This window comes from Callorhinus ursinus, unplaced genomic scaffold, assembly GCF_003265705.2.
Source record: "Callorhinus ursinus isolate GAN/ISIS: 27379988/994484 unplaced genomic scaffold, GSC_fseal_2.0 scaffold1, whole genome shotgun sequence".
Lineage (NCBI taxonomy): Eukaryota > Metazoa > Chordata > Mammalia > Carnivora > Otariidae > Callorhinus > Callorhinus ursinus.
The window spans coordinates 26,132,075-26,157,604 of NW_027397063.1; the positions used below are offsets into that span (position 1 = coordinate 26,132,075).

General features: G+C 34.1%; 1 protein-coding gene across 1 annotated transcript in view; it reads right to left on the minus strand.

Moving 5' to 3' along the window:
• GBE1 (1,4-alpha-glucan branching enzyme 1) overlaps positions 1-25,530 on the minus strand; it is a 270,358-nt gene that overhangs the window by 134,019 nt on the left and 110,809 nt on the right. Inside the window, exons 4-6 of the mRNA XM_073892065.1 lie at positions 5,475-5,600; positions 4,541-4,676; positions 2,205-2,295 (exon numbers count right to left, since the gene is read on the minus strand). Of these exons, the coding sequence (XP_073748166.1) occupies positions 2,205-2,295; positions 4,541-4,676; positions 5,475-5,600 (353 nt within the window). The remainder of the gene's footprint in view (positions 1-2,204; positions 2,296-4,540; positions 4,677-5,474; positions 5,601-25,530) is intronic.

Below are 25,530 nucleotides of genomic sequence, written 5' to 3' on the forward strand. Positions count from 1 at the left end.
CAAAATAAATATCACTGTCCTTATGGAATTTACATTCTATTTGGAGGACTACAAATAAATAAGCAAAACATGGGGGATGTCAGATAGCAATAACTTCTCTAAAGAAAAACAAAGCAAAGCCGCTGGTGGAAAGGGCGGGTTTGCTATTCTAAACAGGGTTATCAAGTGAAAGTTTCATGAAGAAGGCAACGTTCGAAGGAACACGTGGAAGAAGAAGGGAGTAAGGCATGTGAACATCTAAAAGATAGAATGTTTAGAAAGAAAGGGCACTAGGGAAATAAGCTAGGAACACTTGGAAGAAAAGCAAATAGGCTAGTGTGGCCAGAGTGGAATGATCAATAAAGGGATGAGATTAGAGAATCAGCCAAGACCCAGATCACATGAGGTCTTAATGGACCAATATAAGGTCTTTGACTTTTACCTGAAAGAGATAAGGAATCATTAGAAGGTTCTGAGCAAGAGAGTAACATGATCTTTTATTTTAAAGTGGTTACTCTTGTCACTATGCAGAGAGTAGCCATGTATATGGAGGGAGAGAAGGCTAGGGAAGGAGTAGGAGAACAAGAGAAAACAGAATGACCCATTAAAAGGCTACTGAAATAATCCAGGTTATAGATAATGGCAACATGGACCAGGGTGGTGGCAGTTGAAGAAGTCAGATTTGGGATACATTTTGAAGATACAAGGTGGAGCTAAAGTATAGGAATGTCCGGACAAAAAGGGAAGAGTCCAGTACAATGTGAAGTGTACTGAAGCCGTAAGAAGGGATGACACTTGATGGGACCCCCAATATATATCATACATACACAGAAGAAAATGGAACCAAGGGCTAAGCCCTGGAAGTCCAAAGTTTAGGGGTCAGAAAAAGCAAAGGAAATTTTAAAAAATAAACAAAAAGCAGCAAGAGGGATAGGAAAAACCCAAACAGGAGGATAATAGTTTCCTGAAAACCAAGGAAAGAAAAATGTCCTAAAAAGGTACAAGTAACTAATTGTGCCAAATGCTGCGGACAGTTCAAGCAAGTTAATAGCTGATCAGTGGACTTAACAGCATGGAGGTCATCAGTACACTTTACCAGAGCAATTTCAATGAATAGGTGAAGAGCCTACCTGGAACGAGGTCAAGCAAGAAGAGGAATGAAGGATTCAGAGATTATAAATATAGGTAATTTATTCAAGGGGAATGACTATAAAGAGAACAGGGGAAAGGATCAGTATCTCTTCTCTATGCTTGGAAAGCTATCTCCCTATTCCCACTTCACTCCTCCTCCCAGTTCACTCTTTTTTTTTTTAATTTTATTTTTAAATATTTTATTTATTTATTTGAGAGAGAGAGAGAGAGGGAGAGAGAGCATGAGCAAGGTGGAAGGGCAGAGGGAGAAGCAGACTCCCCGCTGAGCAGGGAGCCCAATCGGGGGCTCGATCCCAGGACCCTGGGATCATGACCTGAGCTGAAGGCAGACACTTAACAACTGAGCCACCCAGGCGCCCCCTCCCAGTTCACTCTTAATTATGTTCTAGATCTCAGTTCCAACATCAGTTCAGATCTAATCTAAACTGATCAGATCCCTCATTCTAGGCTTTTATAGCACCCTGTCATTTTCTTCTTAGCTTTTATCATGGGTAGGAATCAACAAATGTGATTATTGGATTAACATTATACGCCACAACAGTGTGAGCTCCATGAGGTGGAGACAATGTTGGACTTATTCAACTTGCAGTCATTTAGGTCAGCACTTCTTCAATTACATGGACTCCTTGGTGTCTTTCTGGCCAGAGAGTCACATTTCTTGGATTTTAGCCTGGAAAGGACAATCCTTTTGTGGTAGTATGTCCTACTAAGAGCCTTCTCAGTCACATTCCTACATAGCCAATCTCTTTCCAGGAAAGGATGTGAGCTCTGGCAATAATGACTTCCATGAGACGTGATTTTCTGACTAAGACTTGGGCGTCCAAATGCATGACAATTTCAGCAGGTTAACTGGATATTCTTTACCAGAAATCATTTCATGAAAAGCAATGTCCAACCTCTAAGGCTTGATGGGAAGAGAGTCTATGATCTTAGTAAAAAAAAAAAAAAAAGCTCAGCTTCTATTAACTCTGTTAACTCTAAATTAGATTACAAAACAATATCATATAAAAGGTAAAAATTCATTTTATTTTTTTTCTCAAATAAAATGGTTAGAATTGGGACTTTCATTTTACCTTGAAGCTGCAAAGAAGCTTGTGATCTGGTAACCAAAACTGGCATAGTAAGCATGCTCCATTATTGCCATCATCTGAATGCAGTTGTATCCTATACAAGGAAAGGTCAAACAGAGATTAAAAGCAACATTTGAAAAAAAAGAAAGGAAAAAAAATATATAAACACAGCATCCTTGTTCTGAAGACATTAAATTTTACATATGATCATTTACATATAAATGATCTGATCACTTTGAAAAGTTCTACTACTTTAATATCTTTTGCTTGTCTGACCTTCTAACACAAAATTGGACAGTTAGTTCTTGAGGGTTGTACTCTAACTAGCTATTTGAAATGTCTTCTTTTTAACAAGTAATAAATGATATGCAAATATACTCTTAATTTGACTTTACAATATTAAAGATGGCAATCTACATATGCTAAACTTCAGCTGCACTTGTAATATTCATACTGAAGACTATGAAAGCTAAATAAAATAAAAGTAACCAGTTGCATGCCATATAGTTTTTATTTTACCTTTTTCTTTATGTTTTAATTATTTGTGCCATATAACATAGGATATTCCAGTAAATCCACTTTTCCACAAGGTAGCTTTTACAAAGCCAGCATTAATTCTTCTACTTGCTGCAATTTCTATGCCTATACAAGGACTGCAAAGCTGTTTGTTGTACACACATGGGCACACACAACCTTAAAAGCATTTACTAATATGTTTTTAATATAAGCAAATAATCGCAGAAACTTTTGATCTTTAACAGAATAACTAAGGAAACATTGTTTTCCTTCAAATTTGGTAAAATTTTCAAATATGATTTGACTGCTTTGAAAGTTCCATTTCTCTAACACACATAGAAAATACTCTGTTCTCAAAGTCCAGTTCATGTCAGTATAGCTTCTCCTGTACATATTTCAGTACTGAATTAATAGTGGAATAATTGCAAAGTCACATTCAGATTTAGAGATTCATGTTTAAAGAATAACAAACTATGGTTCATAATCTGCTTCTGGCTTTTTCATTATAAAAACAATCTAACTCTATCACATTTCTATCATGATAGAAATATGTATATAAACTCCTGCTCAGGTAACATAAATCAATTATATATTTTATAACAAAATACAGAGTTTATAGTTTATTTCTCTATTATGAAATAAAGATTATTCTCATGATCAAGCACCGATTTATAGTTTTTATTATTAATTTTATAGCATTACTCATTCTTAGATTCACTGATGTTCAGAGTTCTGTGCTATTCAACTGAAACACAACAATGAACAAGAGAATCCTTGTTCTGTCAAACCTTCTGCAAGACCTGGGTCAAAAACAATGTATTACAGTATGAAACGGCAGAACATCCCAAATATGACAATTTAAATATAATACCTATTAAATATAATTAATATTAAATTCTTCATATATTTAATTAATTCTGGTTTCTGGAATCTGACCTCATCATTACAGACGATTAAGATCCATGTATAAAAGAACTTTAACAGTGAGTTGCAAACCTTTCTTCTAGCCAAAGTTTGGACTGCCTACCAGAAGCAGAATAATTAAATGTACTTTATCTTCCTGCCTAGCTGTTGGAGCAGGTGCTAATATGCTGTAAAATGATAAAAAAGCATTACCAATAAAAAGAAAAATAACAAATTTAAAGCATACTGAATCAATAATTCAGCAGTACACTATTAACTTTCCTGGCTGTTCCCATGAAGACAAGGATCTGTGTCATTACAGTCCAACATACAAATATCTAGAACAATGTGTCTTAGAACAAAGATGCACCATAAATATGTCAAATAAGTCATCCAGACCAGACATGTAGATATACACACACACACACACACACACACACATATGTGTACACATATATATGTGTGTGTATATATATATATATATATATATATACACACACATACACATTTGTATCAGAGTCAAAATGAGTTCCAGTAACCTTAAAAAAATGTAAGATTTTTTTCCCTAACAGACTAAAATGAACAGGCTATAATCAATGACCACTTAAATTGATAAAAGTTCTTTCCTGTAGAAAAGTAACTATGCTTACATATTTATCTACAATTTGGAAGCCATCAGTTCACATTACTTAAAATTGAAATTGGAATAATAGCTTGAATTCTTATGCTCTATCTTATTCCATTTCTCTTTTCTGTGCTATCACTATTACAGGGCAATTTGAGAAGCCTAAAATAAAATGCATTTCTATTACATATTTAATCTCTTAACACAAAAAAAGAGACACTTGTAATTAGCTTTTCTAATAAGAGAACAGACTCATTAAAATTTTATCTGAATAAAAATCACAGTTATTACTTACCAAGGTCTTTGATTCTTGGTAGTACATTGCACGTAAAATGTTTATAAGAAGCTATTTTTCCTTCATAGGAAGAAATTCCCACATGAGATTCATAAATTCTTAGACCTCTTGGCTTCTTTGGTTTGGAATGCTTAAACTACAGAATATAAAATTATATAAAGAATTAGATCAGAAATACAGGTATGATACTAACTGATTAAGCATGTTAAATGAAATGGTGAATCAACTCAAATAGTTTGGAACTGCTTAAGCATATAAAAGGCATTTGGCTATATCCATTAAATTTCCTCTTGAAAAGAAATTCCTTTTTGGGATCATGTTAATGGATCTGTTTTAAAAGGGTAATCATGAAATGGCTTATGCCTTATCATTGAGCCTTAGAGAAAACACAACAGCTTAAAATGCATACATAATTATTAAATGCAATGCATTTATCAACAAGCTCCAATAACTTAAAAGACAAAAAAGTGAGTTCAAAGATACTATAAACCTTGACAATAATATGGCCTTAAAAATAACCCTAAATAGTACATTCATGAGGTATCTTCCCTATGCCTTGTTCCTAAGGCCTTTGGGACCCTGCTTCAAACCAATGACAATGAGAAATACTGTATCACTGAAGAATCTGTGATAAATCAGAAACTGTGATTAAAAAAAAAAACAACAGTATCCCTTTCAGGTCAGTATGTAGAGATTTCTTTCTCCCTCCTAACCGCAGAAACACATGATAAAACAAGAACTCACCTCTATATTTTATTGGCTACAGATGATGGACTCTGATATATGTATAGTATATCAGGTACACTATGATGTAAAATATAAAACTGGCAGTGAAGAGAGAAGTTGAACATTACTATAAAAGTTATAAAAGTAAAAAATTAATTTTCCTAGAAATATTGGAACAAGCATTTATTTAAAGATTTGTTGTTCTCACTTTATATGGGTGTTCTGGATCCCAGTGTATCCAATCATAATTCACATTATCACCTTCACGAGTCACATACTTCGCCCATGGTGAAATACGATACAAGATCTCTCCACTTTTACTCCTAATAACTACCTAAAAAGAGAATGAGATGTTATTGCTTTAAAATACTTAGAAAACTCTAAGATAACACATAAGAGTTTATGAGAACTGCTACAAGTAAGAAAAGGAGGAATGATCTTAAGAATTTAAACCACCATACAGATGTGTACCCTTAAAGATGTTTAAATTCCATGGACTTTACTTTCTTATCTCTTATAGTATATGATCCTTAAAGCCACTTCCAGCTGAAATATTTTATGATTCTCTGGCAACTTCCATCCTTGCCAATCAACCATTAGAGTGGTTAATTAAAGTGAACATAAAGGAGATAGTAAAAAGACAAGAATATTATTTGGGAACTACTGTGAATAAGTCAACAGGAGTACATAATGCTACTATGTATTTAAAAAAAGTAATGAGCTATATTGCCAACTCTTTCATTTTGTTTTCATAGCAATTATAACATTTTCAAAAAGCTAAAGGAGGAAAATGAGTTTTGATTAACATTTGTATTATGCACACACAAACATACATACATACATACACACAAACAGATACCACCTGTAAATATTTTCCACCTTTTTTCAACTTCTATGCCCTATTCCAAGTGTGCTTTACCATATAAAACCAAGCATTTCCCCCTTTAGCCACTCATTCCTATATTTGCCAATGGTATCACTATTGTCATCAATAAAAAAAACAATAAAATGCAAATCCACCCTTTTAGACTTAATGCTGAATAAAATATTTTTAATTTATCAACATGGTTAGATAATAAAGTGAGCCACATGAGCAGAGTTTCCAAGAGACTGAAATAGTTGTTTTTTTTTTAATTAAACCTTCTAAAAGTAGATATAGGATGATCAAAATTGTTCAGATTAGGAGCTATATTATGCCCCTGGCATTGAGAGAGAATATTCTTCAGTCTCCTCTAACAGAGAAAAGCTCTGCATGCGTAACTCTTGGTAATTAAATATTTGTGAAACGCTTTACAGTTTAGAAAGGACTTTCATCATTATATCTCACCTGTTCTAGAAAATCTTTATGACCCAAATATCAAGTGGAACTGAGTTGTCAAAAGTCACTGAATAGCAGAGCCAAAAGTAAACACAGAGCCTCTGATACTCACTTTCTTGCTTTTAGCAAGCAACCACACCACTTCCTACAGATACCAAAAAATAATAAATCATAATTTATGATAGAAGAGCAGGTGAGTAGTGAAGTTCATGTCTAACTTACATGAACAAAATTCTTTCTTCTTCATTAGGCCTCCCACTTATTGAAGCCACTGACAGCTGAGTATTGCTATCATTCAAATAATTATCACAAAAAGATGAATGAATAGGATTCATCCATTTCAGTAGTATTCATTGCAAAAGATATGTCCCTTGAGCTATATGAATTTCTGGTATAATATACAATAGTAATATGCTTAAGAAAAGGTCCTCTGTCTCACTCATCAATTGAGAATAGGCCATGGGGAAATAAAATATAGAAATCAGTTTTCAGTAAATAACACTCTGCTTAATCCATCTATCTTTTCTCTCTTTTGCTAAATGGCTCTACAGTCCCTCCAAAGGATGTTCATATACCCATAATTATTTGTGAAGGTGCCTGTTGGCAGAGAGAATATTTGAAACTTTAAGTAGAGGATATCAAGAATCTCCCCATGCTGAATGTAATTTTCACATTCTTTAGAACATTAATTTGCTTGTTGTACACATGTCTACAGAGGCTACTGTGCCATGGGTGTTGGAAGGAACAGTCCCTTCACTGGTGTCTCATATTCCTATATATTTTGCTGGGTGTGCCAAGAATACAAGGCCCTGACAGTTACTGACAGAAGCCATTTCTCAGAGTTGTGTTTGTAGCATGCCATCCTGAGGAATAAGATAATGTCTCCTCTGAATACACAAAACAGGCTTGCTTACTGCTTGTTATGAAAGAATGGATTCCCCAAGATGAATAGTCTGGAGCTATGCGGCAAACCCACAGTGTGAGGAGCATCCGTCGGGACCGTTTGGTGTCACTCTATGGGATTTGGAAGACCAGGAGGACCAATGCAAATACGATGCTCATATTGCTTACTATGCTGTGGCTAATAAAATGATTTGTCTCTGACCCAGGAGTTGTGTGCATTCTGCCAGACTGCATGAAACAGTAACAAGCTAAGTTATAAGTGTGTAGGTAAGGTAAAATCAAACTCTACACCTGACAAAGGATTAGTTAATCATTCACTGAATGACTTCAATATTCTTGTTTCCAAAGGTTCTGTTTCTCCCTTCCCTAACAGTCATTCCTGTTAGTATTGCTTGTTAGGATGGACACTTTTAAATATCAAATTCCCTCTTTCCTTCTCAGTAACAGAGTTATAGTCTAGGTCCTTCAATGATATAGTAAGGCAAAACTTCCCACCAAATCTGGATCATTACATATCTGTGATCATTACATAATCTGTGATCTTATCTGTGACCATTACATAAAAGGTAAATAAATTTCTCTGTTCTTTAGGCCCCTAAATTTTGGAGCCTTCTTTATTACACTAGTTCATTTTTTCCTAAGCACTTGCCTATGGAAGCCACCTCACCTCATTTTTGATTTGCTGTCCTTAAATTGTTGTGGTAACCAGCTAAGAGTATTATAATAAATCTAAATAAACCTAACTTGAGAAATGTTCCAATGAATGGGGAATATTAATCTTTCTTGACTAAACTCTGCTCACATTTTCTGGGGAGAGGGCAATTCCTAGAATTTGGATCTCATGAGTTCAGATTCAGATGAAAGGTTTTTTTAGATCATGAGATAAGACTTTACATCATTTAATTTATAGCCTCAAAATAGCCCATGCTATAAAGCAAATTGAAAAGAGATAGCTTGGTAGATCTTTCAACAATAATAAGTCTAACAGCTGATGAAGTAGAAGAATTTACTTGATACTACCAAATTGAAAGTCTTATACACTGTTAGTATAAGTATAAAATAGTATAAAATCTTTGAATAACAATTTGGCAATATGCATAAAAGAAGTAATTCTCAAAGACTTAGCAATTCTGATTATAGAACTTTGCCATGGAAATAATCAGAGATGTGTCCAAAGAATTATATCCCTGTCTGTTGGCCTTAATGTTACTTTTATTGGCAAAAAGTGAATGACTAAATAGTATGTATAATATATAGTTGTAAATAATAATGTATAGTTGTAAAAACTGTAGTACTTAATTATACCAAAGGTTGTAAGAATATTGTTTCATGTTATGAAAAGGAATATATTGCATCTCCTAATGTAAATGCACACAAACCCATGGACTAAAATATTTAAACAAATAGAAAAAAATATTTAGATGATTGGCTATGGTTAGATTATTAGTAGCCTTTATTTCCTGGTTGTATTTGTGTATATATCACTTAATTTCATTTGTATAACTTTTTTAAAAAAGATTTTACTTATTTGAGAGAGAGCAAAAGTGTGTATGTGTGTGAGCCGGGGTGGGGGGGTGGTGGGCAGGCAAAGGAAGAGGGAGACAAGCAGACTTCCCACTGAGCGGGGAGCCCACTGCAGGGCTTGATCCCAGGATCCTGAGATCATGGCCTGAGAGTCGGATACTTAACAGATGGAGCCACCCAGGCACCCCTTCATTTGTATAACTTTTTGATCAGAAACAACTAAGTATTTTAGTAAGGGCTATAAATACATTAATTATATAACTGCATACACATTTGTGGAGATATGCTATTCAAGTTGCATATATTATGTACCTTAAATATATTGACACAGTGTTAAATAGAAAACCTCAAAAACTGTACCAAATTACTTTAAAGGAATATACTAATGAATACAATATCAGGATGAACATTTTATATGGCAAATGGATACTTTGTAAAATTATAATATCTTGTAACATGGTAAAAATATTATCAGGCTCCTTTTTTAATAAATCAAATTATCTCTTTGACTTTTGGGAAGTTACTATCAAAAGACATTAATAAATAAACAAGTGTATAAAAGAAACCTCTACCTGTACAAAAATCAAATTGACTTAGTGAACAATATGAAGTCAAATTTTATTTAGAAAATGTCACTTAGAATTCAAATAAACAATATAAGAAACAGTTTGGTAAAAGAGTGAAGACCTTAAAAAAATTTGTGTGTGTGTGTGTGTGTGTGTGTGTATTCATTCATTCTAGGAATATCTTTTGAAATGCTTCTCGCCAAAGAATATTGTTCCTATGGACTGGAAAATTATGACATAACATGCTCCTCAGGTGGTCTACAATCTCATATAAAAACAATGGATGTGTTCAGCCGGTTAGAAGTATTAGCATACTCTGGAAATGGTATTGAATGTAACTTTGGGTTTCACAGGTGAATGTGTAGAAGACCAAGAGAAAAGGCACAGATATTGAATATTATAATTCAATTTGCCTAAATTATACTACCAAAATTGCAACTATGTGATGCAGGGAAAACCTTTCCTTATAAAAAATAAAAGCTTAGCAGGAGGGTTAATTAAAAATGTAGTAATAAAAATAACTATTTAGTGGCATACAGGTTAAAGTAAATAACCAAGCAAAGTCATTTCTAATTTATAAAGCAATGTTATCTCCACTTTTAAATTACCTCTAATTTATATAACATCTAATGTAATTGATACTATATATATAGAAAATATATAAATATACTGATATAGTACATATTATATACTAATATCTATCAACACATACAAATATATATATAAAACAATGGATACAGGCATACCAATGTATAATACTGAATATGAATATTCTGTCTGTGCATTTAAAATGTGACTGAAATACATATGTATATATAAATATATACATTTACAGAGAAAGAGAAGTATACTTAAATAGAAAATATATTGTGATTTATTATTAAGTAATTTTAGAAGTGTGAGAGATGGGCTAGATGGGTAATGGATATTAAAAAGGGCACTTGTTTTGATGAGTGCTGGGTGTTGTATGTAAGTGATGAATCACTGAATTATACTTCAGAAATCAATATCGCACTGTACGTTAACTAAAATTTAAATTAAAAAAAAGAGGTGCATGGGGCAAAAATAAAGAAGATAAATTTTTAGAAAAAGTAATCAGTGTTCATAATTAAGTAGGAAAATAAGTGATAATCACAAGAATGTGATGTTTCTCTCAGTGAGCAGAATCCTGAAGAAATAAATGTTTTTAATATTTACAAATAACATAGTATAAACATTATTTTATTTTGTTAAAGACTTATTTATCTATGAGAGACAGAGACAGAAAGAGAGAGAAGGAGAGAGGGAGTGTGAGCAGTGGGAAGGGCAGAGGGAGAGGGAGAGAGAATCCCAAGCAGACTACACTGAGCACGAGGCAGATGCGGGGCTCCATCTCATGACCCTGAGATCATGACCTGAGCCAAAACCAAGAGTCAGTCACCCAACCGAGACACCAAGGCCCCCCAAAATTATTTTAAATACATAGATATAATTATTAAAACTTAAAATAGCTTAATAGAATTTTAAATCTTAAATCTCTTAAATCTCATTGTAATTCAACTGAAGTTTTACACCTAATCTTTGTTTTAAAAATATGACGTATGAATAAACGCTGTTTCCCACAGTTTTGTTTGTTCTTCCGACTTGGATCGGTTTTAAGATTCCCTAACATTATGTAAGAATGAATCACTTCTCCATTTTGGGAGGCTCAAAAATGGCCCCTCAAAAGATATTCACATCCTACACTCTAGAATCTGTAAATGATACTTCATGTAGCAAAAAATGGGTCTTTGCAGATATGATAAAAGAATCTTAAAATGGAGAGATTATCCAGATAATCCAAGAGGGCAATCACATTTATCCTCATAAGAGGGAAAGGAGGCTATTCACACATTGAAAGAAGAGGAAAGAGCAGTGTGACCAAGGAAGCAGAGTGATGCAGACACAAGCCAAAGAATGGTAGCAGCCTCCAGAAGTTGGAAGGGGCCAAGGGCAGAGTCTCCCATGCCAGAGGGAGTGAGCTCATTGCAACACCTTGATTTCAGGCCCAGTGATACTGGGTTTGAACTTCTGTCTTCCAGAACTGCGGGAGAACAAATTTCTATCATTTAAAGCCACCACATTTGTGCAACAGCTACAGGAAACTAAACTAGGAAGGGAAAATTATAGGCAGTCACTTTTTAAGAATAAAATGGAATGTACTTAAATTTAGTTAAATGTTGTCAGTGCTGGAAAGATTAGTTAGAAGATAAGGTTATTTTAATGAATTGTCTAAATAACATATTTTATCTCTTATTAACTTCCTACTCCCCAAAAGAAGACATATACCAATGCATTTCAGTAGTCTTCACTGAACAAATCTCCTTGACAATTTCCAGGAAAAGCAAACTCCTTCAGAATAAATGTTGCTGATCTTCAGAATTGATAGGAGAGCTTATAAAAAAAGTGATTTTGTAGTATGTAGTTTTTATTGCTAGTCTACCCCCATATAATTATATTCGGGATTGAATAAAAGGCACTACTCTATATGATGCAAATAAAAGCTCTGAATTCACCATAAGCAAAAGCTAAGGGGCTATTTTTTCTGATATACTTGCTTCATTAAACAGAGATGAGACTATTTCAATAGATAATCAGCAAAAATAATAACAATGTTTATTGAAGAAATTTCATTCTGAATTTTCTAAATAGGGATATCAGAAACACTATCTGATATTAAAAGATATTTCATTGTGAATTTTTAGTTTATATTTCACTTAATTGAGGGGAAAAAAAACCAAGACACCAATAAAAGTATCAAAGTAGTTTTCAAATAATAATAAGCCCATAATATGTAAATGAGCACTTTATAGATACACTTTCATAAAACTACATATATTTGATTGGTAAAATTATATAAAGTAGGTTTATATATGAACTATAATTAGCATTACCATTGTTTATATATTGAGCCTGTTATGGGTACCAAATAAAAATAACTCTGTTATTTGAATTTTTTAAAAAAATTCTGTTAATTTTATCTGGATAATAAAGTTCATACATTTTAGAGATCTCCATTTTTGATCTCACATAATTTAGACCATAATTTTATTTACTCAAACAACCTTACACAAGTCATGTACATATAAAATCATCATAAAAAATTATCACATCTTGAAAGACACATACAGATTGAATGTGAGGGGACTGAATAGCATTGATCATGCAAATGGAAGTGAAAAGAAAGCCAGGGTAGCAATACTTATATCAGACAAAATAGACTTTAAAACAAAGACTGTACCAAGAGACAAAGAAGGACACTATATAATCATTAGAGGACAATCCAAAGGAGGACATAACAATTATAAATACTTATGCACCCAACATGGGAGCATCCAAATACATAAAACAGTTATTAAACAGTATAAGGGAATTGACAGTAATACAATAATAGTAGGGAACTTCCACACCCCACTTAGATCAAAGGACAGACAGTCTAGATAGAAAATCAATAAGGAAACAGGGGCTTTGACTAACACACTGGATCAGATGGACTTAATAGATATATTCTGAACATTCCATCCTAAAACAACAGAATACACATTCTTTTCAAGTGCACACAGAACATTCTCTAGAACAGAACACATATTAGACCACAAATAAGTCTCAACAAATTTAAAAAGACTGAAGTCATACCATGCATCTTTTCTGACTACAACACTATGAAACTAGAAGTTAACCACAAGAAAAATCTGGAAAGAGCACAAATACATGGTGATTAAATAACATGTTACTAAACAATGAATGGATCAACCAGGAAATCAAGGAAGAAATCAAAACATACATGAAGATAAAAGAAAATGAGAAACAGTGGCCCAAAATCTTTCGGATACAGCAAAAGTGGTTCTAAGAGAGCAGTTTATAGCAATACAGGCATACCTCAAGAAGCAAGAAAAATCTCGGGGCACCTGGGTGGCTCAGTCATTAAGTGTCTGCCTTCGGCTCAGGTCATGATCCCAGGGTTCTAGGATTGGGCCCGCACTGGGAATCCCTGCTCAGAGGGAAGCCTGCTTCTCTCTCTCCTACTCCCCCTGCTTGTGTTCCCTCTCTCACTGTCTCTCTGTCAAATAAATAAATAAAATCTTAAAAAAACAAAAAAAGCAAGAAAAATCTCAAATAACTTAGTCTTATACCTAAATGAGCTAAGAAAAGAACAAACAAAACCTCAAACCAGCAGAAGGCAGGAAATAATAAAGATTACAGCAGAAATTAATAATATGGAAATTAAAAAAACAATAGAACAGATCAATGAAACCAGGAGCTGGTTCTTTGAAAAGATCAACAAAATTGATAAACCTCTGGCCAGACTAATTAAAAAAAAAAAAAGAAGAAGAAGAAGAAGAGAGAGAGAGAGAGAGAGAAAGGGGGCTCAAATAAACAAAATCAGACAACAAAAGAGGAGCAGTAACAATCAAGACCACAGAAATACAAAGGATTTTAGGAGAATATTATGAAAAATTATGTGCCAACAAACTGGACAAAAAAAAAAATGGATAAACTTTTAGAAACATATAACCTACCAAAACTGGAGCAGGAAAATATAGAAAATTTGAACAGACTCATTACCAGTGATTAAACTGAATCACTAACCAAAAAACTCCAAACAAACTAAAGTCCAGAACTAGAGGACTTCACAGATGATTTCTACCAAACACTTAAAGAGAAGTTAATACCTATTCTTTGCAAACATTTCCAAAACATAGAAAAGTAGGGAAAAAATCCAAAATCATCCTATAAGGTCAGCATTATCCTGATACCAAAACCAGATAAAGACACCATGAGGGGCGTCTGGGTGGCTCAGTTGGTTGGGCATCCAACTCTTGCTTTTGGTTCAGGTTGTGAGCTCAGAGTTGTGAGATCAAGCCCCACATCAGGCTCTGTGCTTAGTACAGAGCTTACTTGAGAATCTCTGCCTCTCCCTCTGCCCCTCCCCCACTTGACCTCTCTTTCACTCTTTCACTCTTAAATAAATAAAATCTTAAGAAAAAAGACACCATGAAGAAAACAGAACTATAGACTAATATCTCTGAAGAACATCAATGCAAAGATCAAAAATACATTTAAAAAATCATTCCTAATATGACCAAGTGGGATTTATTCCTGGGATACAAAGGTGGTCAGTATTCACAAATCAATCAACACAATACATCCCATCAATAAGAGAAAGGATAAGAACCACATGATCATTTCAATAGACACAGAAAAAGCATTTGACAAAATACAACATCCATTCATGACAAAAACCCTCAACAAAGTAAGTTTAAAGGGAACATACCCCAACATAATAAAGGACATATATGAAAAACCTACAGCTAACATCATACTTAGTGGGGGAAAACTGAGAGTTTTTCCCTTAAGTTCAGGAACAAGACAAGGATGTCCCTTCTCACAACTATTATTCGACATAGTATTGGAAGTCCTAGCCATTTCAATAAGACAAAAGAAAGAAAGAAAAGGCATCCAAATTGGTGAAGAAGTATAACTTTCATTATCTGCAGATGACATTATATTATATATAGAAAACCCTAAAGACTCCACCAAAAAACTGACTAGAACTGATAAATGAATCCAGCAAGGCCACAGGATACAAAATCAATCTATAGAAATCTGTTACATTTCTGTACACTAATGAGAAATTAATAATCACTTTTACAATTGCACCAAAAATAATAAGATACCTAGGAATAAACCTAACCAAAGAAGTGAAAGATGTGTACAATGAAGACTATGAAAGAAACTGAAGAGGACACAAAAAAATGGAAAGCTATTCCATGCTCATGGACTGGAAGAACAAATATTGTTAAAATGTCTATACTACCCAAAGCAATCTATACAGCTAAGGCAATCCCATCAAAATACCAAGAGCATTTTTCGAAGAACTAGAATGAAAAATCCTAAAATATGTATGAAACCACAAAAGATCCAGAGTAGCCAAAGAAAGTAATCTTGAAAAAGAAAAACAGAACTGGAGGTATCACAATTCCAAACTTCAAGTTATACTACAAAGCAGTAGTAATCAAAATACTATGGTAGTGACACAAAAATACACACATAGATCAATGGAACAGAATAGAAAGCCCAGAAATGAACCCACAGTTATATGGCCAATTAATCTTCCACAAAGCAGAAAAGAATATGCAATGGGAAAAAGACAGACTCTTCAACAAATGGTATTGAGAAAACTGGAAGCTACATGCAAAAGAATAAAACTCGACCACTTTCTTACACCAAACACACAAATAAATTCAAAGTGGATTAAAGACCTAAATGTGAGACCTGAAACCATAAAACTCCTAAAAGAGAGCACTGGCAGTAACTTCTCTGACATTGGCTCTAGCAACATTTTTCTAGACATGTCTCCTGAGGCAAGGAACACAAAAGCAAAAATAAACTACTGGGACTATACCAAAATAAAAAGCTCCTGCCCAGCAAAGGAAACAATCAACCAAACTAAAAGACAACTTACTGAATGGGAGAAGATATTTGCAAATGACATATCCGATAAAGGGTTAGGACCCAAAATATGTAAAGAACTTATAACACTCAACACCCAAAAAATGAATAATCCAATTAAAAAAATGGGCAGAAGACATGAATAGACATTTCTCCAAAGAAGACATGCAGACGACCAACAGACACATGAAAAGATGCTCATCATCACTGATCATCAGGAAAATGCCAATGAAAACTACAATGTGATATTACCTCATTTAGCCTCAATGGCTAAAATGAAAAACAGGAAACAACAATAGGTGTTGGCAAGGATGTGGAGAAAAAGGAACCCTCCTGCAGTGTTGGTGGGAATGCAACTGATGCGGCCACTCTGAAAAACAGTATGGAGGTTTCCCAAAAAGTTGAAAATAGTGGGTATTTGCTCAACAAATACAAAAACACTAATTCAAAGTAATAAATGCACCACCATGTTTATTGCAGCATTATTTACAATAGCCAAGATATGGAAGCAGCCAACATACATCAACTGATGAATGGATAAAGAAGTAATGTGTATGTAGGGGCACCTGGATGGCTCAGTTGGTTAAGCATCTGCCTTTGGCCCCATGTCTGGCTCCCTGCTCAGTGGGGAGTCTGCTTCTCCCTCTTCCCCTCTCCCTGCTCATGCTTTCTCTCTCTCTCAAATAAACAAATAAAATCTTAAAAAAATAAAAAAGAAGTAGCGTGTATGTGTGTGTGTGTGTGTGTGTACACACACACACACACACACACGCTGGAATTTTATTCAGCCATAAAAAGAATGAATCTTTCTATTTGCAACAACATGGATAGAGCTAGAGAGTATGAGGCTAAGCAAAATAAGTCAGTCAGAAAAAGACAAATATATGATTTCACTCATAAGTGGAATTTAAGAAACAAAACAAATGAACAAAGGAAAAAAAGATAAACAAAAAAACAGACTCTTAACTATAGAGAACAAACTGATGGCTACTAGAGGGGAGGTGGGTTGGGGGATGGGTTAAATAGGTGAAGGTGATTAAGAATACACTCATCTTCACGATCACTGAGTAATGTGAAGAATTGTTGAATCACTATGTTGTACAACTGAAACTAATATAACACGGTATTGGTCAACTACACCGGAACTAAAATTAAAAAAATAACTGAAAAAAAATGATCACATCTTTGTGATATACTTTATATCCACAATATTCAGAGGCTGAGGTAAATGGAAAAGAGATTAAATGATTAGATTAAGCCCATTAACCCTTATGTTATGCAGTACTATACCTATACAAAAGAAAAGGTGATATCCTTCCTGGTAGCTTAACTAAGAAAAGGATAGAAATCAGTTTAACTTTGAAAGCAGTAACCTATTGATAAGTTTTCCTTGACTCCCATTATTTTAGCTTTAGGATTTTTTTGTTTGAAAATATGGCATCACAATTCAGGTGGGTTTGTTGTTGTTGTGTTGTTTTGTTTTGTTTTGTCTTTCATAAGAACCAAGAAATCTTTCCAATGTTGAATGCAGTAAGAATGGCCTGAGTAGGAACAGTTAAAGCATTTCTCTCAAAAAATGAAACCACTGTAAAAAAAGTCTTTAAAAGAAAAGACTAAGCATACTAGTTATGAAAAATAAATCTGTAATGTGACACAAAGGAGTATCAGATCAAATTATACCAAACTTTGACATCAAGGACACCAATGTACAGAACAAAAAGAGATTATATTTGAGGCATAACACTCATAGCTACTCTGCTCCTGATTTAACACCAATTGCAGAATTACAGAGATATAAACATTCATTTCTGTAATACTTACACATGGGAGAGAAAAGACTTCAGAATATTGTAAAAAAGAAATAAATGAAGATCAGTAGTTGCTTCTTATAAAAGCAGGTCCTTATTTAGAATGATTTTTAAAGAGACAGACGCTCCTGTACTTTTAAAAAGGAGTATTACTCCCAAAGGTTCCACTCCAGTTCCCCATCCTTCTAGTTCTGTTAAGAAGTATTACAACTATAATATTTTTTTTCTGTCTGTCTTTTGACTGAGGCAAATCTTTAAAGAAATAAACAACTAAGTAGAACTGATAAAGTGTTTGCTTCATTTCAAGTACATTACCTGAACAAAAACCTTATAAAGTGAGGTCACTATAAAAAGACAAAATCCAAAGGGATTATGTGAGATTTAGGAAGCAGGCATTGAAAACGATACCCCTGAGCAAGTGAGAATAACTACTCCTAAGTGAAAAGCATAGGAACAATGCTGAAATGTTGTAATCGGGTAAAGATTGATTAAGTGTCTTAGACTAGAAAACAAATGAATTACACATGATATAAAAATATATGATTTAAACTTCCAAGATACTGAAAGATCAATACAGTAATAAAAGAAAAAAGCTATGAAAAGGGGAAAAAATCAGTGAGTTTTCATTACTGAAAAAGCGTGCTTCAAAGAGACTCATCCATGTGCAGTGAAGGCTAGAATTCTATTAAGTAAACAGAGTTATAATCTGGTATAATGCCAATAGAAAAATATCTGAGAAGTATTTTCAGAAGTGCTAGGATGAGGGGGTACTATCATAAGATGAGATAAAGTTCTCTTTAAAAATATTTCATTAAGTATAATTACAAAAGTCTATATGGTGATAAATCAAATCATTTGAAGAAAAGAATATGATTCTGAAGCAATCACGTGAAGTGCTTTTGCAATGAGGTAAGATACAAAGTGTGTTGGGGGGGGGAAGAAATAATTCAGCCCCTAGAAGGTATGCAGAGAAATTACAAAGACCAGATTCAAAATACATAATTGCAAAAATTATAAGATTTGCGAAAACATACAATTATATATTTAATATATATTGAGACTAATATCTCCAAGTATGTAATTGATGACTACTAAGTAAACAATGATGAAAAGAATTCTTCCTGAATATTTAATATTCTTTATATTTAAGGTCTCATTATATAGATTGCAACACTAACACTCTTTTCTCTCGTTTCATCCACAAAAGACATGTATTTTCCTAAGTATACATGGTATTAGGGGAAGATCTACAAAGAGGTATATATAAATATTGATAAGGAAGTAAGTACACCCATCAAGAAATGAGAAAGTGATTAAACAGATGGTTTAATAGGGAATAGGTGACTATATGTGAAATGTTAACTCCAGATATGTATTTGGATAATTTCTTGTCAGCTGATTTCATAGCAGTTTTTTAAAGTTTATATTTTAATTCCAGTCAGTTAACACAGTGTAATATTAGTTTCAGGTGCCCAATATGGTGATTCAACAATTCCATACATCACCCAGTGCTCATCATGACAAGTGCACTCCTTAATCCCCATCACCTACTTAACCCATGTCCCATCCACCTCTCCTCTGGTAACCATCAGTTGGTTCTCTACAATTAAGAGTTGATTTCTTTCTCTCTTTCTTTTCCCTTTGCTCATTTGTTTTGTTTCTTCAATTCCACATGAGTGAAATCATATGATAATTTGTCTTTCTCTGACTTATTCTGCTTAGCATCATACTCTCTAGCTCCATCAATGTTGTTGCAAATGGAAAGATTCATTCTTTCTTATGGCTGAGTAATATTGCATTGTGTGTATATATACACACAATGTGTGTGTGTGTATGTGTGTGTATAACTTCCTCCTTATCCTTATCTTGGCTATTGTAAATAATGCTGCAATAAACATAGGGGTGCATTTATGACTTTGAATTAGTGTTTTTGTATCGTTGGCTAAATACCCAGTACTGTGATTGCTGGCTCATAGGTTAGTTCTATATTTCACTTTTTGGGGAACCTCCATGTTTTTTCCAGAGTGGCTGTATCAGTTTGCATTCCCACCAACACTGCAAGAGGGTTCCTTTTTCTCCACATCCTTGCCAACACCTATTGTTGTTTCCTGTTTTTCATTTTAGCCATTCTGACAGGTGTGAGGTAATATCACATTGTAGTTTTCATTGGCATTTTCCTGATGATGAGTGATGATGAGCATCTTTTCATGTGTCTGTTGGTCATCTGCGTTCATTCTTTTGCATGTAGCTGTCCAGTCTTTTTCAACACCATTTGTTGAAAAGACTATCTTTTTCCCATTGGATATTCTTTTCTGTTTTGTGGAAGATTAATTGGCCATATAACTGTTGGTTCATTTCTGGGTTTTCTATTCTGTTCCATTGATCTATGTGTGTATTGTGCCAATACCAGTGTTGATTACTACTGCTTTGTAATATAACTTGAAGTCCAGAATTGTTGTGTCTCCAGCTTTGCTTTCCCTTTTCAAGACTGCTTTGGCTATTATGGATCTTTTGTGGTTCCATACAAATTTTAGGATTTTTCATTCTAGTTCTATGAAAAATGTTGTTGACATTTTGATAGGGATTGCCTTAAATTTGTAGATTCCTTTGGGTAGTATGCACATTTTAACAAAATGTATTTTTTTTCAATCCATGAGCATGGAATATCTTTCCACTTGTGTCATCTTCAATTCCTTTCATCAATGTTTTATAGTTTTCAGAGTACAGGTCTTTCGCCTCCTTTGTTAAGTTTATTCCTAGGTATTTCTATTTTTGATGTAATTGTAAATGGGATTATTTTCTTAATTTCTCTTTCTGCTGCTTCTTTATTGGTATATAGAAATGAAACCAGTTTCTGTAGATTGATTTTTTTATCCTGTGACCTTACTGCAGTTTTTTGGTGGAGTCTTTGGAGGGTTCTATATATAGTATCATGTCATCTGCAAATAGTGAAAGTTTTACTTCTTCATTACCAATTTGGATGACTTTTATTTCTTTTTGTTGTCTGATTGCTATGGGTAGCACTTCCAGTACTATGTTGAATAACAGTGGTGAGACCAGACATCCTTGTCTTGTTCCTGACCTTAAAGGAAAAGTTCTCAGCTTTTCCCTATTAAGGTTGATGTTAGCTATGGGTTTTTTTTTTATATGTATCTTTACTATACTGAGGTATGTTCCCTAAACCTCCTTAGTGAGGGTTTTTATCATGGATGGATATTGTACTTAGTCTAAAGCTTTTTCTGTGTCTATTGAAATGATCATATGGCTTTTATCCTCTTATTACTGTGAGGTATCACATTGATTGATGTGCATTTATAAGCATTTTTATAGGTCATATAATATGGCAAAGTATTGAAGTGATCCTTTTGATAATGGGACTGGAGGTGGCAACAGTGATGATGGAAAGAAGTAGTGGTAAATAATAGAGTCTTCACAATAGAGATATTTACTTTAAACCTTACTAGCTGAGGTGTATTGAAGTCATTAAACATAGACACCCCCATCTTATGTAGAAAAGAATGGCACAGGACAGCAAACAAGCTTTAATCTCAAGTCCTCTGGAGAAGGAGACAAGACCTCTGGAGAAGCAGGGATACTTCTCTGACAATGTGGTCTATGAAGCAGAGGTTAGAGAATTGCCCACTTGACTTCTGAGTGAGGCTCAGAGAATATACATGTGGTAAGATGCAGTGACCTGTAGTTGACTTTTTAAAAACCTATCTGTCTGTCTGTCTATCTATCTGTATCTGTTCATGAGACTTTGTTTTTCCAATCAGAGCACACTGACTCACTTGGAGAAATTTAGAGCTATTAGCATAGGTGAAGAGGAATAGACTGAAGAGTAAAAAAACAAACCAAAACAAAGCAAAAAAAAAAAAACTCTTTAAATTGAAGAGGATTAAACATTAATGTTGACATTTAACATACATTTAACTGTGCTATTCAATAAAATAACATAGTTTAAATGTAAATATTTAAATCATAAAAAGATTATATAGTATGTATTTTACCATGAGAAAAAGATTATGTCCTATAGGTGTACTTTTATTCACTAATATTTGAGGGAATACTTTGCCAAAGTGCAAATACTTCCATTAAATATAACTCAAAATAATACTCATCTTAACAGTTATAAAATTCAATTTTCTTCCTTTTTCTGGCACAGCATTAAAAGATCAAATCCTAAATAAAAGCTCTATAAAAAAAAAACTGATGCCTACATAATTTAGAGGACAAAAGCATGAATTACTTTTATTTAAAAAAAAAACAAACATACTCCTAAGGAAAAATCAAAGTATTCAACTGTCCAGACTTCATAATCCTCTTTAATATCGAGTATTCTCAGTGGTGCCTCGGTGGCTCAGTCGTTAAGCATCTGCCTTCGGCTCAGGTCATGATCCCAGGGTCCTGGGATCGAGCCCCGTGTTAGGCTCCCTGCTCCGCAGGAAGCCTGCTTCTCCCTCTCCCACTCCCCCTGCTTGTGTTCCCTCTCGCTGTGTCTCTCTCTGTCAAATAAATAAATAAAATCTTTAAAAAAAAAAAAAGAACACAAACCTTATTAAAAAATAAAAAATAAAATCTAGTAGGCTCAGATTGAAGGACAAAAAAGTTTATAAAATAAGTGTAAGATATTTCACAGTACGTGGATATAAGAAAAGGATGTCTACTACATTTAAAGTATTTCTAGAATTAATATTGACATCAAGAAAGCAATCAGACAACAGATACTTATGGACAGTCTAATTTTCTAGATACCTGTGATTCACTTCTATAAGCACTAAAGCTGGAGGAAGAAAAGAATATTTTTTAAAGTTATCTTTCTAAAATGTACTATCCATTCCCTTGTGGCTTTAACAGAGGTAATTAAACACTTGTTGAAATTGATTTGTATATGCTGAACTGTGACATGTTTGAAATATGAACATTTTCCCCCTGAATTCAGTAAAGAGAATATTAGACTTTTATATGTGTCTTTGGCAGCAGTTTTCAACCCTGGATGTGCAATGAGGACTACCTGAAGAACTTTTTAAAATAAAGAACCCTATTTATATCCAGTACCACCAACACTACCTATCACCCTTGATTCTGATTCTGCAGTCTCATGACTTAGCAGATAAAAGTCAGACCTGAGAAAGCATAAAATAAAGTCCACTTAAAAATGGAAGGAAGGAAGGAAGGAAGGAAGGAAGGAAGGAAGGAAGGAAGGAAGGAAGGAAGGAAGGAACCAGAGTTATAGGGAATGGATTCTCGAAACCTTGATATTAATGAATACCTTTACAGATGATAAAAAAGTATTTTGCAATAAGATTTGTCTCAATCTCTACTTTGAATTTTCCATTTATTTCTTATTCAGTAATAATTTACAATTATTTTTTCATTCCTCATAGTCTAATCTCCCTACCAATTTATTATTCTCAATCATTTTGTAAACTTAATCTCACTTCAGTCACTGAAGGTATCCATGCTGGCTCAAAATTTATTCATTTGTGGTCCTGAGTATGTCTATGAATGTCTTCACATCATCTACTTTTTTTAAGTTTTCTACTGTAGCTGGGAATGCCTTCAGAAAAGGGTACAATGAACCTATTCAAGTTTCTGATCTTATCCTATAGTTGTTACCCATTATTTAAAATACTTCACCATTTCTCTACCAACTATCACACAAATCATTTTTGCAAAACAATATTTATCATTGCTATTTTAAATGCCATTACTGAAATTGGATGATTTTCTTTCCAACACTATGTGCTTAGGAGTTCCATTTATAATTTTTATTTAAAAATTGTAGCAGATATTGACTCTTTAGTCAGTCAAACCACTTTCTGACATTCTTTCCTGTAACACGAGGATGTAAAGCTAAAAATCACATTTTTCAGACGAACCATGAGGGACGATGGACTCTGAAAAACAAACTGAGGGTTCTAGAGGGGAGGGGGTTGGGGGGATGGGTTAGCCTGGTGATGGGTATTAAAGAGAGCAGGTACTGAATGGAGCACTGGGTGTTATATGCAAACAATGAATCATGGAACACTGCATTAAAAACTAATGATGTAATGTATGGTGATTAACATAACAATAAAAAAATTTTTAAAAAATCATGTTTTTCACACTTCCTTGCAGCTAGGTTTCTGCACCTAGAAGATGCACCTACATAAGCTCTGGGAGAAAGAAACTGGTGCATGAGGTAAATCATATGGAGATCAATTTTTTTGCCTAAGAACACGGAATGATGCTTAAACTAATAAAATGCCATTATCTCCATAGGCATGGATAGTGGAAAACTCAAAGATAATTGACTTGCCACAATTAATTAGCTCACGCATCCATTATTTCCATTTGTACCTCCCTAGACATAATTATGTATACATTCCAAAGTAGCTTGTTGATGAGACACAATCACAAAAAAATTGTCTGGCATGGAGAAAGTTCTTTTCTCCCTGCATTTGGTTTCAAAGTTGAAATTTTAAAGTTTAAATTTTATATGCAGAGCTGATATGATTCTCACATGAAAAGAAACAGATGTGGCAATATATAAGAATCCTTAGGGGCCAGAGAAAGGATTGAGAGGTAGGGATAATCTGTACCTCAACTGGGATTTGAAGCAGTACTCTTATCATGGAAAATAAAAGGAAGACGCACTGACCTAAGATAGGTCAGGACTTTAAAAGAACACATCAAATTTGGAATATGATATAGAGCAGTTTGAAAAAAGAAATAGAATAAGCGGGCTCATATGATGGAAAGTTGGAAGGAGATCTTAGAAACTGGAGTCCTAAAGAATTGGAGGAGAATGGCCCAAACTTCAAGATTAGATGGGCAAAACCAGAGAACTCCTAAGATGTGTCAAAAAAGTGCCAACACTAAGACAAACAGCATAATTATGTCCAAACCTGGTCCTAAGATTAAAGCTGCCTGGATCCCTCTGTCCAACCGCGTAGTCTTTTAGGTTTTAGCAAGCACCCTCAGCGGTGTAACTGATTAACTAAAACTTCTGTATATTTATAGATCGTGCATTCATTCCTAGAAAGAACAGAGCACTTCCACACGTCAACAGGCTCTCTGGTACCAGCCTGCGCACCATGGAACCAGATCCTCTCGTACGACCTCCGAGCACCACAACAGCATCTGTAGCCGGCACCATTGAGGTTGCATGTAATCAAGAATTGTCAAACCACTGCACTCCCTTAACTTCCCTAAATCCCTTTAAATATCTCTGGGCCAGGCAAAAACCACAAAGTTGGCTTTTGGACAGGAGTCCGCCTTCTCCTCAGGTGGCTGGCCTCCTGAATAAAGCTCTTATTCCTTTCCAATCAAAATTCGTCTCTTGAATATTGGCCTTTGGGTTTTGGTAACAAGATGACCAAAACGCTTTGAAAAGAAAAAGAAAACACCTACAGGATTAATTTCTTCAGATATTAAGATGTACTTCTAATTATTAATTTAAAAATGGGTCCATGTCTCAGGAACAAATGGAAAGCTGAGAAACAACTGTTTATGACACAGTTTACAGTTGTTGCTCAAAAAAAAAAACCATGTTTATGGGATAGCTTACAATTGCTTCACTCACCAACCAAATATTTATTAAAAGAACCCACAGTAAAATTACCTCTTTGCCAGAAATAATGTTTTAAGATTCACAGGTGAGTGAGCTGTTACTTTTATTTCTGACTTATA